At 37.2% G+C, this 18,617-nt stretch overlaps 1 protein-coding gene across 1 annotated transcript; it reads right to left on the bottom strand.

Annotated features, from left to right (window-relative positions):
- Window positions 1-964: 964 nt before the first annotated feature.
- LOC134627786 (protein-glutamine gamma-glutamyltransferase E-like) lies at window positions 965-14,469 on the bottom strand. The gene is made up of 15 exons (XM_063474173.1): window positions 14,445-14,469; window positions 11,862-12,032; window positions 9,085-9,339; window positions 8,824-8,942; window positions 8,273-8,401; window positions 7,841-8,018; window positions 6,324-6,459; window positions 5,434-5,543; window positions 5,024-5,139; window positions 4,758-4,884; window positions 3,849-4,069; window positions 3,003-3,177; window positions 2,649-2,812; window positions 1,779-1,912; window positions 965-1,112 (listed from the first exon to the last, which is right to left on the bottom strand). The coding sequence occupies exons 1-15, from the start codon at window positions 14,467-14,469 to the stop codon at window positions 965-967; spliced, it is 2,208 nt and encodes a 735-aa protein (XP_063330243.1).
- Between the last annotated feature and the right edge of the window lie 4,148 nt (window positions 14,470-18,617).

Below are 18,617 nucleotides of genomic sequence, written 5' to 3' on the forward strand. Positions count from 1 at the left end.
ATAATCAGTGAGCGACAGTTGTAGTGTGTAAGAACACTCAGCTCTCTCTTGAAAAATACAATTTATTAGTATGACAGAAAGGCCAGAAGCATTACTAATAAAAACAAAAATGTTAACCATCTTCCAATAAACATTTTATTTGTATAGTCATAAAAAATGTACAAAATCTACAGTGCAAATAAAACACAGGAGTATAGGCCAGTTTACTTTTCAACCACAGGGAGGCACTTTAACACCTTCTCATCAACAGGCCAGAGGAATTTATGCAAACAAAAGGAAATCTTACTGTCTCGTACCATTCTTTAGCAGATGCAAATCTGACAGGCAAGCGTTTGAAAATATTACTGTTCTGCTGTGATTGCCGTGTGCTTGCTTCTAGCTTCCTTCAGGAGCAGGAATAAGCTTGCAGGAACACTAACCAATACATATTTTAAGAGTAGTTAATAAAGCTCAGAGTCTGATAAAACACACAGTGAGAATACAGGTGTCTGTTTTTCAGTTTGCTGTTTGTACAACAGGTTTAGCTACATTCTTAATAATATGTAAACATTCATTTTCACATGAGCATTAGCTGAGAGTTTGTACCTAAAGTGGCCGTAACAGCTTAAAATATGTAGTAGTGTCAGCTTTTGTGTCAGAATACATGGTGACAGTGAATGCGGCATTTATATGAAACATCAGTGCAGCACTTTCTGTCCAGAAGCACAAACTTGTTTTTTCTTCTGAAAATCAGCGAATGAAAGAAAGGAAAAATACAAAGAAAACTATTATCTCTTATCCCACAAAGGTTGCTTTTTAAAGCAACCTCAAAAGTTATATATATATATATATATATATATATATATATATATATATATATATATATATATATATATATATATATATATATATATATATATATATATATACAGAGTTGTGTAAAAATGAATGAATGAATGAAAAGCCTGAATTAAACTGGTAGGTTTTATGGTAGAACATCGAAAGTGCAGGTGCACTTGAGGTCTCTGAAGGAGGAGCAGTCAAAGTCAGCCATGAGAGTCTTCTTTCCGGTCTTCTTGGGAAAAAAGGGCAACTGGATACGTATCCTGCTGCTTGGCCTCAGATTTGGAAGTCTGTGGGAAACATAAGAGTAATACAGAACTGTTAAGGTCAATGTTTAGTTTGTGGATTTGACATAACATTTTATACACAGTAACAACTTGCTAGAAGCCTGTTGAAAAGACAACTTTGCCAGACATCCAAACAATGTTGAGATATGGTAAAATCTGAAAACTTCAGACTGTGGAAAAGACTTTTACAAAGAGATGACCCTCTTATCATTATTCCTTCAAGGGATTTTGCTGGGGTTACGTTCTTTAGGAAGTCCCGAGGCCTGTACTATGAAGCAGGATTTGGGCTTATTCAGGTAACGTCAGAGCTAACACTTGTTTTTCAGTGTTACAAAGGTGGTTTGCTTCTAACTGTTGTTTATAGTTATGTAACTTATGCTGCAGACCTAAACTGCTAAAGAGCAGGTTTTTTATCAAAATTAGAGAGACAAGCAACCCATTTGTACTTGTGAATTCAAATTTGATTTCTGTTTATATATTTAATCTTCAGGTTACTCTCAGACCCTTAAAAACTTCCAGAGGCTGCAGGAGAACGAATAAAAATGAAATTCTAGATTCTCTGTCTTAATGACAGAGCATTGACCCATTCACTCACACAGTCAGTATTTTTACTGCCTTTCCCTCTTGGCTCAAAATAAATAATTAAGGTAGCAGATCTTTCATACATACATGCATTTATCCTCCCCATCCACTAGACCACTTCCAGACATAGTCAGAGTGCAGTCCGTCAGCATCTTGTTGATCGGGTTCATGAAAACTACTTCAGCAACTGTCCTTTGGTTCAGTCTCACTGGACCATTAACCTGAAAAACAAAAATCTCACTGTTTACTTATTAGTCAGTAAAACATCTTTGCATGTCCAGTTTTGCTTCCAACCTGCTTGAAAATATAAACTAAAATTATACCTTCAGTTTATCCAGCCTCTTTTTTTTTACCATTAGCAATGCATGAAAAATAAACCTGATAGCCCACATCATATCAAATTACAGATACAGGAGTCACATTTCAATCCCTAATGGACAAACACAAAATTTGGTATAGACACCAAAGCTGCTGAAGATGAACTGTATAAATAGGAACTGACTCCTCATCTAGCAGTCAGGCTCAGTTTGACCTATACCAACTTATAGCTAGTTATTTTATTTATTTGTTTTGTGCTAGTTTAGCAAGCTTTTATGCATCTAACACGCTTGTGAACAATAACAACAACAAAAAAACAAAAAGAAACATGTCAGTTGTAGCATTATTTGCTCAAAGTCCTCCTATGGCCAAGAACAGCCTGAAGTAGCTGCTGGCATAGTTGCAGACTTTAGTTTTATTTTATTTTTTTTAGAAATTATATACTATATTTATTTTAAAGGTATATAACATAATTAAGTATAATTATATTATAAGAGTATTTATAGGAATATAATTATCCTATTTAAGTATAATATATTATTTTATCAACAATCAACAGCAGTCAGCTAATGTGACAGTTACTTCGAACAAAGCAACATAATGATTAAGGAGACACAGAGATGGTAGTTTTTTACTCACTGTGATGGACATAGGAGGATTCAACAGAATGACATCATTCACTGCTAGGTATACGTTTCTTGGCTCCAGCTTATCTGTGACTACAGCTGAAATCTTCATACTGTCAGAGCCTACCATGTGTTTGTGGTACACCAAGAAGGGGACCAAGATAGGGATGGACAGATCTGGAGCAGACAGAGGGAGTGAGAGACAATTATAGTTGTTGCAGTCTCTCATGTGACCTGGATAGCTTTTCATGTGGCAAAGCTTCTCTCAATCTGCCTTTGAGGTATTTCTATTCTAAGAATATTCCCCCCTCCCCCAGAAACCCCCCCCAAAAAACACTTGTGAGAAACTCCTCAGCAATTTACTCACCTTTCCCAGGCAGCAGTGTCTCTTCCTTCGTCTCAGTCTGGATGTTTTCAACCGGTGAGCCATTGTATCTCATGGCCTGGACGCTGATATTGATAGACACAGGCCTGGCAGTGTTGCTCTCACTGTTCAGCACCAGCTTCAGAATCACGTCCTGACCATCCACTGGCTTGGATACCTGCAGCACCACAAATTCAGTTCAATTCAATTTTATTTATATAGCGCCAAATCACAACAACAGTTGCCTCAAGGCGCCTTATATTGTAAAGTACACCTGACAATAATACATACAGAGAAAATCCCAACAATCATATGACCCCCTATGAGCAAGAACTTTGGTAACAGTGGGAACGAAAAAAACTCCCTTTTAACAGGAAGAAACCTCCAGCAGAACCAGGCTCAGGGAGGGGCGGTACCTTATTCCAAATGGCTGCTTGACATTTACTTAAAGCAACAGCTTTCTTTTAAAAAAGCACAAGAAAACCTTTAGGAAAAACAGGTAATGGCTTTTATTTTTATTTTTTTAAACTAAAGTCTAAATAAGTTGTGTGGCATTATTTAAGGTTATCGGATTTGGCATAACCAAAAAGTACTGTTGGGAATTACGCAGGCGGCACAGTGAGGAGAAACTCAGATATTTGAAACTGACCCTGTTCCTGTGTATTTCTGGGAGTTCTTTTTTTTTTGTTAATAGAAAAAATGTTAAAAGTGGAAAAAAGGTCACTGCTACATTCGTAAAAAGTAGACAGAAAATTCACACAACAAAGATAAAGGTAAATACTAAAATATAATTAAGATCTACTTGAATAGCTCTAAAAATAAAAAGATATATAAGGAACTGAGATGTACCTCTTCAAATCGCATGGATATTTGTGGAAGTGGAAGGATGCTGTCATTTGTATTATTTGTAGTCTCTGTGTTGTTCCCTCCCCTCCCTCCATTCCCAGTTCCATTTGTTGTCCCTCCATTCTGGATTGGATTATTTGTCCCTCTATTGTTCTTTTCCTCTTCATCTCTGGAGTAATCTCTGGTGAGGGCATATCTAAATACAGTTCTCTCCTCATTAGACCCTGTAAGAGTGGAAAGTTTTAGAGTGAGAGTGAAAATTAATTTTGTTAAAGAATTTCTACTGTGTCTTGACCAAAAGGTTTCATTTAACCTTCTTATTAGTATCAGAAAACAGAGAAAACAGTCACCAAACCAATTTTTATTTGTAATCTCTTTGCAAATCGCTAGTGAACCGTTAAAACAAGGTTTATATAGTATTTTTTTTAACCAAATACTATCTGTCATTCAAAGAACCAAAGACAGCCTAACTTAGCACCATGGACTGTATATAAAAAGGCGAATGCAACATCCTGTTCTGTTCATGAATTTTAATTTTTGTTGCCATGATGCCAGGTCTCTCTTGGAAATTAGATTTTTAATCTCAATGAGATTTTTTACCTGGATAAATAAAGGACAATTTTTTTTTAAACCTGAGAGTCTGTGAAGATTACACTACCACTCTGTTGATCTATGACCTTAATTAACATTTTGGTCTCACATGCTCATTTCAGGATTTATGCGACACGTCAAAATGCTCATTTTATAAATAGGGGTGGTATAACAGTGGTAACTTCTGACTGACAAATCATTACCATATGATTGTCCAGTGTCACGTCCCTTGTGAGATCTACTTTCATAATATCAGGATGGTAAAGAACAAAATTCTCCATTTAAGTCTTCAAGAAACATGTGTCTGTCAGGTGAACCCACCTTCCTTGTACTTGTAGCTGTCTGTGATGTCCAGCCTTGTGTTGGAGCCAACAGCCTTGGTGGAGATGTTCTGTCCGACTCTCTTGGTGTCAGAGAAAATGTTCACCATTGTGCCATCAACTTTACACTGCCAGGACACAAAGAAAGAAACACGATAGAAAAAACTTGAAATAAAAAATATTGCTATTATACTAAAGACTGCTCCTCTTTTGGTCCTACTAACTATGTTATTTGTGGATTTATATAGTACAGCTCTGTTCACTAACCAGCCAGTCAATGCAGTCAGCATTGACCTCAGCATAGACAAATGGGACATCATATTTGAGATCGGTTTCTCCATTCAGGATGGCTTTGACTGGGGCTGGACCGCAGCAGTATACACCTGCAAAAGGACAAGCAAGAAAAGCTATCGGATGAACATTAAATAAAGAGACATGCTTTACTAATACAGAGTAGTTTTTATTCTAACTTCATGGCACTATATATGGAACTTTCTAACCATGGAGCTGCCATCACTAACAGCACTAGATGAAAAGAAATCACACAATCGAATATCACATTCAAAAAAATACCTAAAAATTGTTGTTATATTTACTGGCAAAAAATGAATAGTTAAAGTAGGAAAAGAAAAGTCATTAGACAAAGGAAGAAAATCTGAGGAGACAAGAGTTCGTACCATCGCTCTTCTCCTGTGGCGTTGGATCCACAACTTGCCAGCCATCATATTTACCATCTTTTGCCAGGTCAGTTCGCCTCATCCAGCACTCTAACCAGACATGATAGTTCCTGAAACATATACATGACACAACATTCTGATGTTGGAGTCAGTGGGAACACAACAGTGGCTTTTAAAACTCGAGAACATGGCAAAGAAGGCTGGGTGATTCACTTCAATTCAATTGAATTTTATTTATATAGCACCAAATCACAACAACAGTTGAATCAAGGAACTTTATATTGTAAGGTAAACACCCAACCCTACCCTAAGCTTGAGAAACCATAAATCACACTAAGAACATTCTTTCTATTGACAGATTAAAAGCTTTCAGACAAAGTCACCACTCCCAAAGCATACAAGACATACTTTGTAAAACCACAGTGAAGATTAAAAACCTTTAAGACTTTTGGACACAATTTCATTTGTCCTCTTTTATGCAGTCTGACATATCAAGAACAAGATGGTGGTTGAGTACTAATAAAACAGAAAAAAACAGCAAAACCTGTAGCTCTATAGCGTTTCTGGTGTTTGTTTTTCCAAAATCACTGAAAAATAATTGGATAAATTATAGGAAATGTAAAAAACTTTTTGGTTTTTATTTTGTTATATTTCGCTTTACTTTGGAACTCTTGGAAGAGACCAAGAAGATTTCAGGTTTGTTGTAAATAGTGCGAAAAACTAAGACTGTACAATGCTCAGTGAAACTCTCTCTCTCCCTCTGTGTGTGTGTGTGTGTGTGTGTGTGTACAAAGGAACTGTTCAACTCTTTACCCCAGAATTAAGTTCTGATCTGTACCTCTCTCTGTTTGCTTTCTCAAAATAAGCCATATGAGCTTGTGTCATTTTACCAGACACTGTCCTTGGTCTCTTTCTCTCTCATTCCATAGTCAGCGTGGTACACATCAATGGTGAGATTCTTGTTGCTGTCGTGAGCTGACTGGTAGTTAGTGACCACACGGCATGGGATGCCCAGCAGACGCATTACTGGAAATACAGACATTAAAAAAACAGATTTTTTAAAAATGTGATATTTGTCAAATTGTACATTAGTTTAGCATCATATTGTTAAATGTTGTTGCACTGGCCTAGTGATGGAAAGTTATAAGTAAGGCAAAGACAAATCAGTAAACTAGTAAAGCTATGGCTTACCAGACTTTTAGTGTAATCCTATATTAGCACTAGAAAATCTAGAAAATCGGCAATTGTAAACAAACTTGAGACTTTGGTACATATACCTTGCTAGGACCCCTTTGCCTCCACAATTACCTTTATTCTTCATGCATATATTCAACAAAATGACAGAGACATTCCTCAGAAATTCAGAACTGTTCTAATCCACTGTGGTCATATAGCAAGGGACATGGTCAGTGACAACCCTCAGGTAGGCTGTGGCATTTAAATGATGCTCAGTTGGTAAATTGGACAAAGTCTGCAAAGAAAATATCCCAGACACCATTGCTCCACAAGCACCAGCCAGAACCGCTGATACAAAAGAGGATAGATGTCATGTCGCATGTGTTTCAGGTTTAATTAATATTCTTTGATTTATTGTTGCTCATGAGTCTGGTTCTCTTTATGGTTTTCTGCTTATGTTATACTTATAGTTTCTAGGTTTTAGGTCTCTGCATAGTTTTGTTGTGGTGAGTGGTTATTTGAGTTATTTTTTCCCTGTTATTAGCTTGAAGCCATTATCCTCTGACCGCTATCATCAACAAGGCATTTTCACCCAGAGAACTGCTGCTTATTGAGTTTCTCTTTTAAGGACTTTAAACCTTAGAAATGTTTGTGTGTGAAAAAATTCCAGTAGATCAGCAGTTTTTGAAAAACTCAGACCAGCCGACTGGTAGGATCAACCACGTGACATTTAAAGTCACTTAAATGTGAAGGTTCTCAGTCATCCAGGTGATATAACCTTTCTCCCCAATTCTGATGCAGTTTGAACTTTAGCAGGTCTTCCTTACCATGTCCATCCAGCCATCCTTTCTCCTTTGCTTATCTGATTCAGGGTCACAGGGGGGCTGGAGCCTACCCCACCTGCCATAGAGTGAGAGGCAGGGTACACCCTGTGAAGGTTGCCAGTCTATCGCAGAGCACCTTCACCATGTCTATAGGTCATTAAGTTTTTGAGTTGTTGCCTTGTGATTGGCTGATTAAATATTTGGATGAATAAACATCAGGTATACCCAGCAAAGTTGATAATGTATGTAAACTAAAGCACCTGCCATATAAGGCAGCTTAATTCTTATTTCTCATTTCACTTGCCTAAACACATACTGTATATATAACAGATATTTAGGTATGTATTCATATTACCCAGATAAATAGATACTGTATGTAAGTGAGGACTTGCAGAGTTAGTCAGTACCTGAACACATCACTCCTGCAAAAACCCAGCACTGTCCATATTTGACTGGGTTGCAGCCGATGTTATACCAACGCTTGAGGATGGGATAGCTGCCAGACCAGTGAGAGGGTATAGTTCCACCCCAGAATGGATCTGACCACCGTCCCTCCAGGACACCACAGTCATCATTACTGTTGATCTGGAGCAAAACAGGAAAACAAAGGTGAGTGAGTGAGTGAGCTTTGGCTCCCCTCAAAATTACTATAAAGCATTAACTAACAAAAGGTTTTGTTAATTAATGCTTTATAGCAATGCTTTATAATTAATGCTTTATTTTGTTGATGATGCCTTTTAAACGTTATGTAAAATGCTTTAAATTACCTTCTTGGTGAAACTTGCAGTGCAAATACAGTACATCTGTCCAAAACACATGTATATACATAAATATCCTACCATGGCGCTGACCACACGACTGACATAGATGGGGTTACAGCGAGCAGAAACATCATTAGCTGCATTTGCCAGGTGTTTGGGGTTGACATCCAACATCTTAAGACAAATCTTCACCATGTCCTCTTCAAACTAGACAGGAAGAGAGCAGCTTATCTTAAACTACAGTGCTGTAGGTAATTCGTACTTAATGGCAGAGTCAAAAATAATCGAAACATTTGCATTAACTAATTAATTCTAAAGTAAAATATTAACTTGAAGTAGCTAATATCTAAAAATGTCACTACTCTATACTTCATAATAGCATGTTAAAAATGATCTACAGTAGTCTCACACCATATAAATATATGTCTCTCTGATTAAGGAGTTACACCTACAAGCCATTAACAATGGTGACCATCTTATTTGCGCCTCTACCATACTGAACAATAGAACTCTTAGAATAAAAGACTGATTGGTAAAAACATGATTAATGTGGTACTTTTCGGTGTCGATTTATCAAACCTAGAATCACAAATCCACTAAGCCTACACAGTTTGTGTGTGTGTTTGTACCTGCCCAAAGTCCCAGTTAATAGATGTGATGTAGTTCCCACTTCCTTTGTAGATTATACCACGTTCATTCATCACAAACTCCTGTCTCTCTGTCTCATCCCGCATAAACACTGAATCATCTACAGAGGCGGGAATAGGGATAACCACATGAGACAGACGGATTAATGGATGGATAATAGTGGTTTTAAGGAAAACAACAGCAACAGATGAACAGTGCTGGAGAGCCTGGAAAACAGGTGGGCAGATAGAAAGATAACTTACCAGAACACCAAGGATTGAAGAGCACTACCAGTTCTGCCAACAACGTTTCCTCATCCCTATGTCTGGCGGTTAAGTTGTACTTTCCGATTGGAGTGTCAGCTGGGGGGGTAATGGTCAAATTCAAGGAACCTGTTGGTGGGTTGGACCCCTTCTCTAGCTCCACTTTCCACACTGCCTTTGCTGATGGCGAACGCTGGATTCTGTCTGGCATACCAAAGCATGACTTTGTTCCCAGGTCCTCAGATGGATTTTCTCCTGTAGAGAGGATTCACAGAGATCATAGATGTGACAATACAATACCAACAAGCCATTAATTTTAACTACAGAGTGTACATGAAAGACAGACATCATGAACCAGTGTGAGTTACACCTTCATCATTTCCAGTAGTCAACACGGGGCAAATGACTAAATTTTACTGCATGAAAATGTTCCCAAACACACTGCCAATGCAGAAAAAGCATATCTTCATAGAAAAACACATAATAGAATAAAATTAATAGACTGTCTTTCCCATTTTGATGGAGAATAGAATAAATGACAGCCAATGTTCAAAACACAATCATTGAAAGCTACTTAAAACTACAAGAAGGCTTGCCTAATAGAGTTCAGGCTGCATCGAGGAACAGAGATGGCCATACTGATCAATACTGATTTTCAAACTCCTTAGAATAGTAAAAATTTTCATTTCATTGCTGTATTTCCCAGGAGTGGCTCAAGACTTTTTCACAGTACCCAATGCTCACTTTGAATTTGATTGCAACAGAAGGCTGAAAGATAGTTTAAAAGATAAACAGTGGTCATATCCAACTGTGCTGACTGGCAAAACGCCTTTAAGTAAAGCTTAGTTTATTTATAAAAAGAGCCTTTCCCTTATGTGTCATGTCTGGCTTTTTCCTCACCCTTTCAATTTTTGCCCCACCCTCATTGGTTTCACCTGATATTATTTCTCCTGATTGCCCTATTTTTTTTAAAATTATTATTCCATCAGCTCATTAGTAAAACCTTCTTTTTATTGGGAATACCTGATTCTGGTTCCTGTGTTTGGGTCCTCTTTTTAAACTACACTTAACCACATGTAGCCGTTGATTTTCACAAAGTTCTTCACATGTATCCATACAGATTTTTCAAAAATGTTAATATCAATGATAAAAATAACAGCAACAAAAAAACAGAGAAAACAAAAGTAAGCAAACATGAACAAACTCCTGTTGATACATGGAAATCAATATTCAAACATCTCTTTTATTTACTATAAAGTGTCACAACTGCAAACTAAATATTTAAATTTAAAAAATATCAATTCAAATTATATAAACCAAACATGCACAGTTTGCAGTTATCAATTGTTCAGACTGACTTTCTCCTGGATCCAAACCTTTCCAAAGCTCAAAAAGGGTGCCTTCAATGGGCTTGGAGGTTTCTGCTTTGAGTCCCAACTAGGGCTGTCAGCGTTAATCGCGTTAAAATGATGTTAACGCCAAATCCACGTTAACACAGCATATCTCCGTTAACGGGTTAATGTGGATCACGCTTTGTGTGGGGCTGCCAGTGTTGGGAAAGTTACTTTTAAAATGTATTCCACTACAGATTACAGATTACATGCCCCAAAATGTATTTTGTAACGTATTCCGTTACGTTACTCAATGAGAGTAACGTATTCTGAATACTTTGGATTACTTAATATATTATCATACTTTTTACAACTACATGAATGTACTACTGCTGTGTGATGTATTACTATTACTGAAGGTTTCTCGCCATACCAATACCGACTAGATTTTTAAATCTTAATATAAAATGAGTAACAGTAGGGTGGACATTAGGTAAGGCTGCACATTTTGCAGCGATCTTGTATAGAAAACTATTCCACGCGTATGTAAAACAGGTCCTCTGGCTAATACGTCGAGCTCCGTGTCGGGCTCGTAGCCAAAAACTAGCTTTACTTTGTTGTCTGGGTTAACTTTGCTAGCGAGAGACAGAGAGAGGCGTTGAAAGGCTGCTCCAACGGAACTTATTGTTTCGGAGGAAAACACGAACACAGTGTACAGTCGAGTCTTAATAGCTTACTTACAACTGGCCAACACTGCCCATGAGGCTACATTCTTTAGGGCTATGCCTATAACACTGTGCCTATTGCCTTCATATTAAATAATTTTTTGAACAATAATTAAAAAAAATATTTTGTCACATCATTGAGATTGAGACACAGACATTAGAGCCTTTTAATGCGTGTTTTGTTTGGGTTTCCACTGGCGTGGACCAAGGACACCAAGGATAGAGAGGGCATAGCCTAACATATGAAACAGGAAAATACCGCCGTGTAATCCATTTATTTCAACAGAGTAACTGTATTCTGAACACCACCTTTTTAAACGGTAACTGTAACAGAATACAGTTACTCATATTTTGTATTTTAAATACGCAACGGTTGTACATGTATTCCGCTACTCGCCAACACTGCACTAATACGTTAATCGAGCTACCCGCACTAAGGCGTTGACGTAGTCCAGCCCCACACAAAGGGTGATCCGCGTTAACCCGTTAACGGAGATATGCCGCGTTAACGTGGTTTTGCCGTTAATTAATGGTGATTAACGGTGACAGCCCTAGTCAACAGCTTTGGGTCAGTAAATGTTTGTTCAGTGCCCATCAAACAGCATCTTCTGTACACTTTGGACATTTTTTTTATTATAAGGATTTAACTTGGGAGGGTTTACATACAATATGTTTGCATTTTTTACAAAAAAATAAATGCATTATTTAATGGTGGACCAACCTGTTACTGCTGTAATGGTGAGCGGGTAAAGATTGGGGTTGAACGGCTGTGTCAGTTCAACTTTCACGGTGAACCGCTGGCCTCGCCTCACAATCAGCTGATCCTTTGAGATTTTTTTGGTGCGATGTTCTGTGTTGTTTGTCTCACAGTTGAGATTCACTCCTTTAAAAACTGCAAGAAACGTAAAATAAAATATAGAAATATTAACTGTGAACGAAAATATCTGAAAGTCAGGTCACAAAGTGAAGTCTTTATTTTATTAAGCTTATTTTTTAATGGCATGACACTTTAAAAAACAAACAAACAAAAAATAAAAGAAAAAGACCCAAATCAGTAGTCTCCTGATACATTTTAACTTGGTTTTCTTGGAAAGATTTGCAACTGAAGGATGCAAAAGATAAGCTCTAAGCTTGCTACACCGATACCTTCTCCGTGCTAAAATAGATGAAGATTTTAGTGACCTCGATTCACCTCAAAAAACTGCCTCAGCTTGACAAAAGTCTCAATTCTATCTAGCAATTTGGTGACAGGAACCCAGGGCAGGGCATGGTGGAGATAAAACTATTTAAACACCGTCATGAGAGTCATCCAAATGTCACAAAGTTGAAGTTACATGTCAGGAAAAATATGCATGGATTGGACATGCCTCAACAGGGCAGAATCAGTGATGAACACAATGCTCGTGTGTCTCGACCAATCCTCAACAGCATGGTAACAAAAAACAAAACAAAACACAAACCTCACATTTAAGGCCTATAGGTATGTTCAGGAGAACAGGTTAATCCATATAAAAGCACTGCACTGACAAGTAACATGGAAAACTGGGCCACAATTCATAGAAGCACTTAAGCATAAAATAGTGAGGTTTGGAGAGACTATGTTAACACTTTGTCTTTTTCTATATTGATATGAGAAGTACTTTTCACAGTCAAACTTTTAATTTTAATGTTAGGAAACAAGCTTTAACAGGTTCTTAGTGTGTTTGACATGAAAAGTGAATTTATAACTTTTTGTTAGGAGAGATGGAGTTTTTTAGATTTCATGGTGATTGGTGGGTGAGTTTGGTTTGGGTGTGTGTGAGGGAGGGAAAAATGCACACACCTGCTTTCATATTGTAGTTAACTGTCTACATTTTGTCACTATTACTCACATTTTCCATTTTTAACAAGGGTGTACAGTAAGAAAAAAAACCCAAAACTAAAAACTTTCTTTAGATTTATTAAACTTATAAATCTACAGCATGTAGAGTTCTCCCCTTGGGTAGAGAAATTTATACACATTTTTTTTTACTAAACATACATGTAGGTTGGCCTGAAATACACACTGAAACACCTAAGAGAGGGAATGCATTTAAGGGACCTCTCCTTAATATCTATACAAAGTTTTGGCTATCTGTGACATTAAAGTCAGTCTGTGAGCGCTTTCTAAATATTTTCACATACATTTTTTTTTGCAGTGCCTACAAGTTTGCATAATTTCATATTTATATTTCTAACACAGTCTCATTGATATCTTTAAAATTTTAGATCTTTAATTCAAACAGTTTCCAGAGCTGCTAAATGTTACTTTGTTCCTTCTGTAATAGAATCTCAGTTGCCTTACATCTGTCTGCACTGCTCAATTGAAGCCCACAAAGACGATGTGTTTATCTTTTGAAACTAGCCTGTCTTCAATATCGATCTTTTTAAATCTATTAATCCTGAAGCATGTCACTGTATTTATATACTGTATATTTTATTTGCACCAGTTTGTGCAGATAATGTCACTCGAGTGCCGGAAAATATGGCAACTAAACTTTTTTAGGTTTGTGAAGATGTTTCTATAGTTCTAAAACAATCTGATGGAGGGTGTCACATATTGGAGGTGGTCCTGGATGGGAGGCAAAACATCACGCGCACTAATATTTTGATATTTATGATTATTGATGCCTTCTGAATAAAAAAACAAACATAACCACAACAATCTAATATATGATTCAAAATTAACTGCTCTTACGCTGATGTAATGGGCTCTTGAGTACGAAACTCAAACTGATTATGGGGGCATCGATCAAATTTAGAAGGTGTTCCAGATTTCCTGAACTAAATTTTCTGCCAAACTGGCCTGAATGTGAAACTTTGGATTAACTTCAACTTGCAAAACATATATTTGAATTTCCAGGTTGACACATGATGACCACAGACATGTTGTCATGTATTTAAAGAGAACAAACTGCAAAAATTCTGTTTAATGTGACAATGTGAGCTTTTCACACAACATTCTCTGGCATGTACTTTCTGAAGACTGTTGTTGTAAGGCATTCATTTCTATTTGCCAGCACCTGCAAGTAAGATTTCTAGAAACTGGGAGAAGTGAGGTCATCCAAGCTAAGTGTATAACACGATTTTATTTTAACTCTATAAAAACTTTGAAATAGGTGCAAACTTTTCTAAAACTCTTGTCAAATGCAATCCTGCTTTTGACAAGACTATTTAACTGTTATTATTTAAATTAAACAATTTAATTTAAATTAGAATACATTAAGCCCTTAAAGATATGATGATAAACTTCAGTTAATATATGTCTAAAAGTTAATGTACTTACTTGACTGTTTGGTCTCCGATGGCATCTTTCTAGACTTTCCACAGCAGTTCAGGTACAATGAGAAGCTCTCTGGCTGGGACTCAGCACCACACTGGCAGGTGGTTGAGCCCTGATTTATTTTAAACCGGCTGTCACACCCAGCCCCAGTCCACCCAGTTTACATTAACGCAAAAGTGTTACACAAACTAGATGAACCTTTTCCTCCCTGTTCAAAAAGCCACCCACACAAACACACACTTAGGACAATATGATGCTGCAGTGCATTACATTCTTTTTCCTTTGAATTATTAGCGCGTTTCTGAATATCCCAAGTGTATTTTATAGTGGTATCTAATTTGTGTGGCGTAAATAATAAGTCTGGATAAGGCAACATGCTGATTCAGGTTTTTTTTTCGCTAGTTCCATCTCTAATTAAATACAACAGATTGTTCATTTTCTAAATGATGATTCTAATTAGAGTCTAAAAGGAGTATGAATTTTAGTGATATGCAACTGAGAGATTGGTTATTAAGCCTAGTTTCATAAAGCTACGATAACTGTGTTTATCACCGCAAGGCTTCAAAATTGGGACTTCATAAAATCAGGTGACATGACAGTGGCATGTCCCTTTAATTTGACTAATGGCTGTTCTACAGTAATTATACTATTTTGTGCCCACACCTTCCACACCACCTCCATGAAACTTAAGCCGATGACAAACTAAATAAATGAAAACCTTGAACACCCTGGGAATGCTTTTCAGGTCATGTCTTGGCATGCAGTTGACTTTCATAGTTGAATGTAGTTGTGCATGAGAAAGACGTAACTGAAACATGTAACACTGATTATGCAATACAACTGCTTAATATTGTATGATGTCAGACTATTTAGTAATTTCTTTGGTTTACGTTTTGTCTCTTGAATCATTAAAAAGGTATCTGTGCTGAAACTGCATATGGATTGAAAGTTGGGGTGGGTTCACTTTCCACTGCTTAGAGAGTTAGTCCAACCCTGAAACAGCTCAGTGTACTGATTTTCATTTGGCATTCAATAAGAATCCATTCTGGACTGTGAACCATACTTATTTTCCTGGGAATAAGAGATGGAAAAGTACATTTATGTTTTCCTGTAGCATAGTAGTTTTCACATTCACTAATAACTGAAAAGATCTCTGGCTTTATCCCTCGAGTTCTGCATCAGGAAGAGCATCCAGTGTAAAATACGATCAAATGCAAAGCTATCCACTGTGGCAGTCTTGTGACTAAGGGAGGATAAATATGCTTCAATTCCAGTAAGAATTGGTGTATGTGCCCTAGACCATGTTGATGTTTTTATTCACATCCTGTTGCCCAAGTTTTAGTCCCCATTATTGTAGCAACGATTTAGGACTCACACAGAAAAACAAAAGAAATAAATGCCAATAACATGTAATTCATTATACAGGTTTTGCAATCTATGCTTTTCCACATCTTACATGTCAGGTTAGATCTGCCACTACCAGTGATGGGAATACTAACAGCGTTACTTTTTCAGTAACGAGTAATCTAACTAATTACTATTCCTATCGTTACAACGCCGTTACCGTTACTACCAAGAAAATGCGGTGTGGTCGCGTTACTATTTTTCAACAAACAGACGGTTGAAGCTGTGTTCAGCTTACCGCACCTTATATCAGTTGCACGGAAGTAGCTGTAAGTAATCTGGGCGGACGGCAATCACTTTCTGCCAGACGATCACTTTCTAGCACAACACCTGGAGCTAGGGGGCAAAACAATGGCATGAGTGCTACTGTTTGGCTGAGGAACAATAAAGTAGTCGTGGTAAGTGTTGTAACTTTATTGCAGTTTATTGTTTGATAACAGCATTTGGTTATTTTGTAAGTGATTTAAGTGTTAATCATATGTTTAGTGAGAGCTGTTAATTATAGATTTAATTTTCTGCTAAAAGAGAGCATTTAACAGGTATTTTCATTAGAAAACTGCGTTTCCCAGAATCCTTTGTGCTAGACGGAAGTTACTCTGGGTTTTAGCTAGCAAGAAAAGTTTCGGGAGGCCATTATATGTTGCTCTGATGTCGAGCAGTTTATTTGTTGTACATCCCTTTTTGAAGCCCTATATAAAGGCTATCGTTTCTGCAACTGATGTCTGATCCATTTTTTGGCTAAGTGCATTCGCCACAATAGTAAGCCAATCACATGACCACTTCAAGATGACAAAGCAACAAGGTGAGTTTTTAAATTGTGTTGATAGGCCACGTAAAACCAGAGTCATGGTAAACAATAGAGATTGACAGACCACGTGACTTTCGCGCATTGCATTGTAGGTACGAGTGGCAACAAAATCAAAACACTGCATTAAACGCTAGCATTTCCAGCACCGCAGACCATTCATTCTTCGGTTCCAGTCCCTTCTTGCGTTTTCTTTGCCCCCCCAAAAAAGGTATGTACAAAACGAAGGAGAACAACGCAGGTCCGTACAAAGACCGACTTGATGAAAAGTAAAAAAAAAAAAAAAAACGAGGAAAAAATCAAAGGAGTGAAAGGGTTAGACCAGGGGTCGGCAACCTGCGGCTCCGCGTGGTTTGGGAAAATAAATTAGAAGTATTTAGCTGAAGTGTATTTTATTTATGTTAGTTCTTTTTTAACTTGTAGTTCTAGAAATATAAAAATAGAATTATATTCTATTATTTTTTTCATCGCTCAAAATAAGAGTCACACTGGCGGAAGCCGGTATCAGGGCTCGCAAAATTTCAAAATCCCTGGTAGCCTTTGGGCAGGCACTCTTCAGGTTTTGGTAGCCCAAAATAAATTTAAGTAGCCCGAATAAAAAAACAAAGAGGACAATTTTTTGATTGATGTTTTGTTTCCTTTACAATATTATACATTAAAGTATGCTAAATAACATAATGTTCTGCCGGGTGTGTTGTGAGTTTCCCTCCACAAAATGGAAAAGTTATGACAAATCAGACTATGAGGCAAAAGGAAAGCGCAGCTTTTTTGGTTTCATGGACAAAAGAATTTATGTGGCTGGAATATGACGAGCTAAATAACATAATGTTCTGCCGGGTGTGTTGTGAGTTTCCCTCGATTTCTGAGTTGACGAGCGCCTTTGTTACTGGGACCAGTCATTTTAAGAAAGACCCCATCAGAACCCATGAGAAATGCAAGAAATGCATTATTGCTCAGTCTGCAGTATCTTTCCCAGAACAAACACCAATTACAAAAAACATACTAAAAATAAACCAAGCATAACAAGAAGTCCTGAAAAAGCTGTTTAGAACAGCGTGCTATGTTGCAAAGAGTCATTTTAAGAAAGACTACCATTGGCAAAATTTAGCAGTCTTTGCAAACTTCAAAAAGCAAATGTCCTAGATCTTGGTTCCACTTGCCTCTTACCCGTGATTTCAGTGGAAATTTCAAATTCAGGATCTGACACAGACTGATTCATGTTCTACACAGTTCTTGCAAGTTCATAGAAATTTCTGTTCAATTAGAACCAAATATTTGAGTTGATGATTGTAATTTGTTGTTGTAATTTGTGTTTTAAATATTTTTAGATTGATGTTTTGCTTCCTTTACAATATTATACATAATATTGTAAAGGAAGCAAAACATCAATCTAAAAATTGTCCTCTTTTTTTTTTTATTCGGGCTACTTAAATTTATTTTGGGCTACCAAAAACTGAAGAGTGCCTGCCCGAAGGGCTACCAGGGATTTTGAAATTTTGCGAGCCCTGCAACCTGTCACTGAACAGACTCCTCTGGTTGTTTATGGCCGTGTGCAGAGGATGGAGAGGATGCCCAGTAGTGCTGGGCGATATGGAAAAAATATTTATCACGATATGAATTATTTTATATCACGATAACGATATATATCACGATATACGACCTGACCTGTGGTCATCTGGAAAGTACGCAGTCTGTAAACAGCGAGTGCCGAGGGTGCAGTCTTTGTTTTGAGTTACCGTAAAGTATGTCGCAAATCCGGGTGCACGTACAGCAGCAAACCACGAGACGGAGTTTCTTTGCGAAAAATATCATTTTTTTATACCATATTATTTACTTGCATAAAGTTAAGAGCATGTATAGTGAGAAGACAACACTAATATATTTGCCACAGGCTATTTAACCCTTTAAGACCTACCATAGAACCAAGTCCGCCAGAGCTTATCTTTATGTTTTTACATGCTGTAGTG

This window comes from Pelmatolapia mariae, linkage group LG5, assembly GCF_036321145.2.
Source record: "Pelmatolapia mariae isolate MD_Pm_ZW linkage group LG5, Pm_UMD_F_2, whole genome shotgun sequence".
NCBI lineage: Eukaryota > Metazoa > Chordata > Actinopteri > Cichliformes > Cichlidae > Pelmatolapia > Pelmatolapia mariae.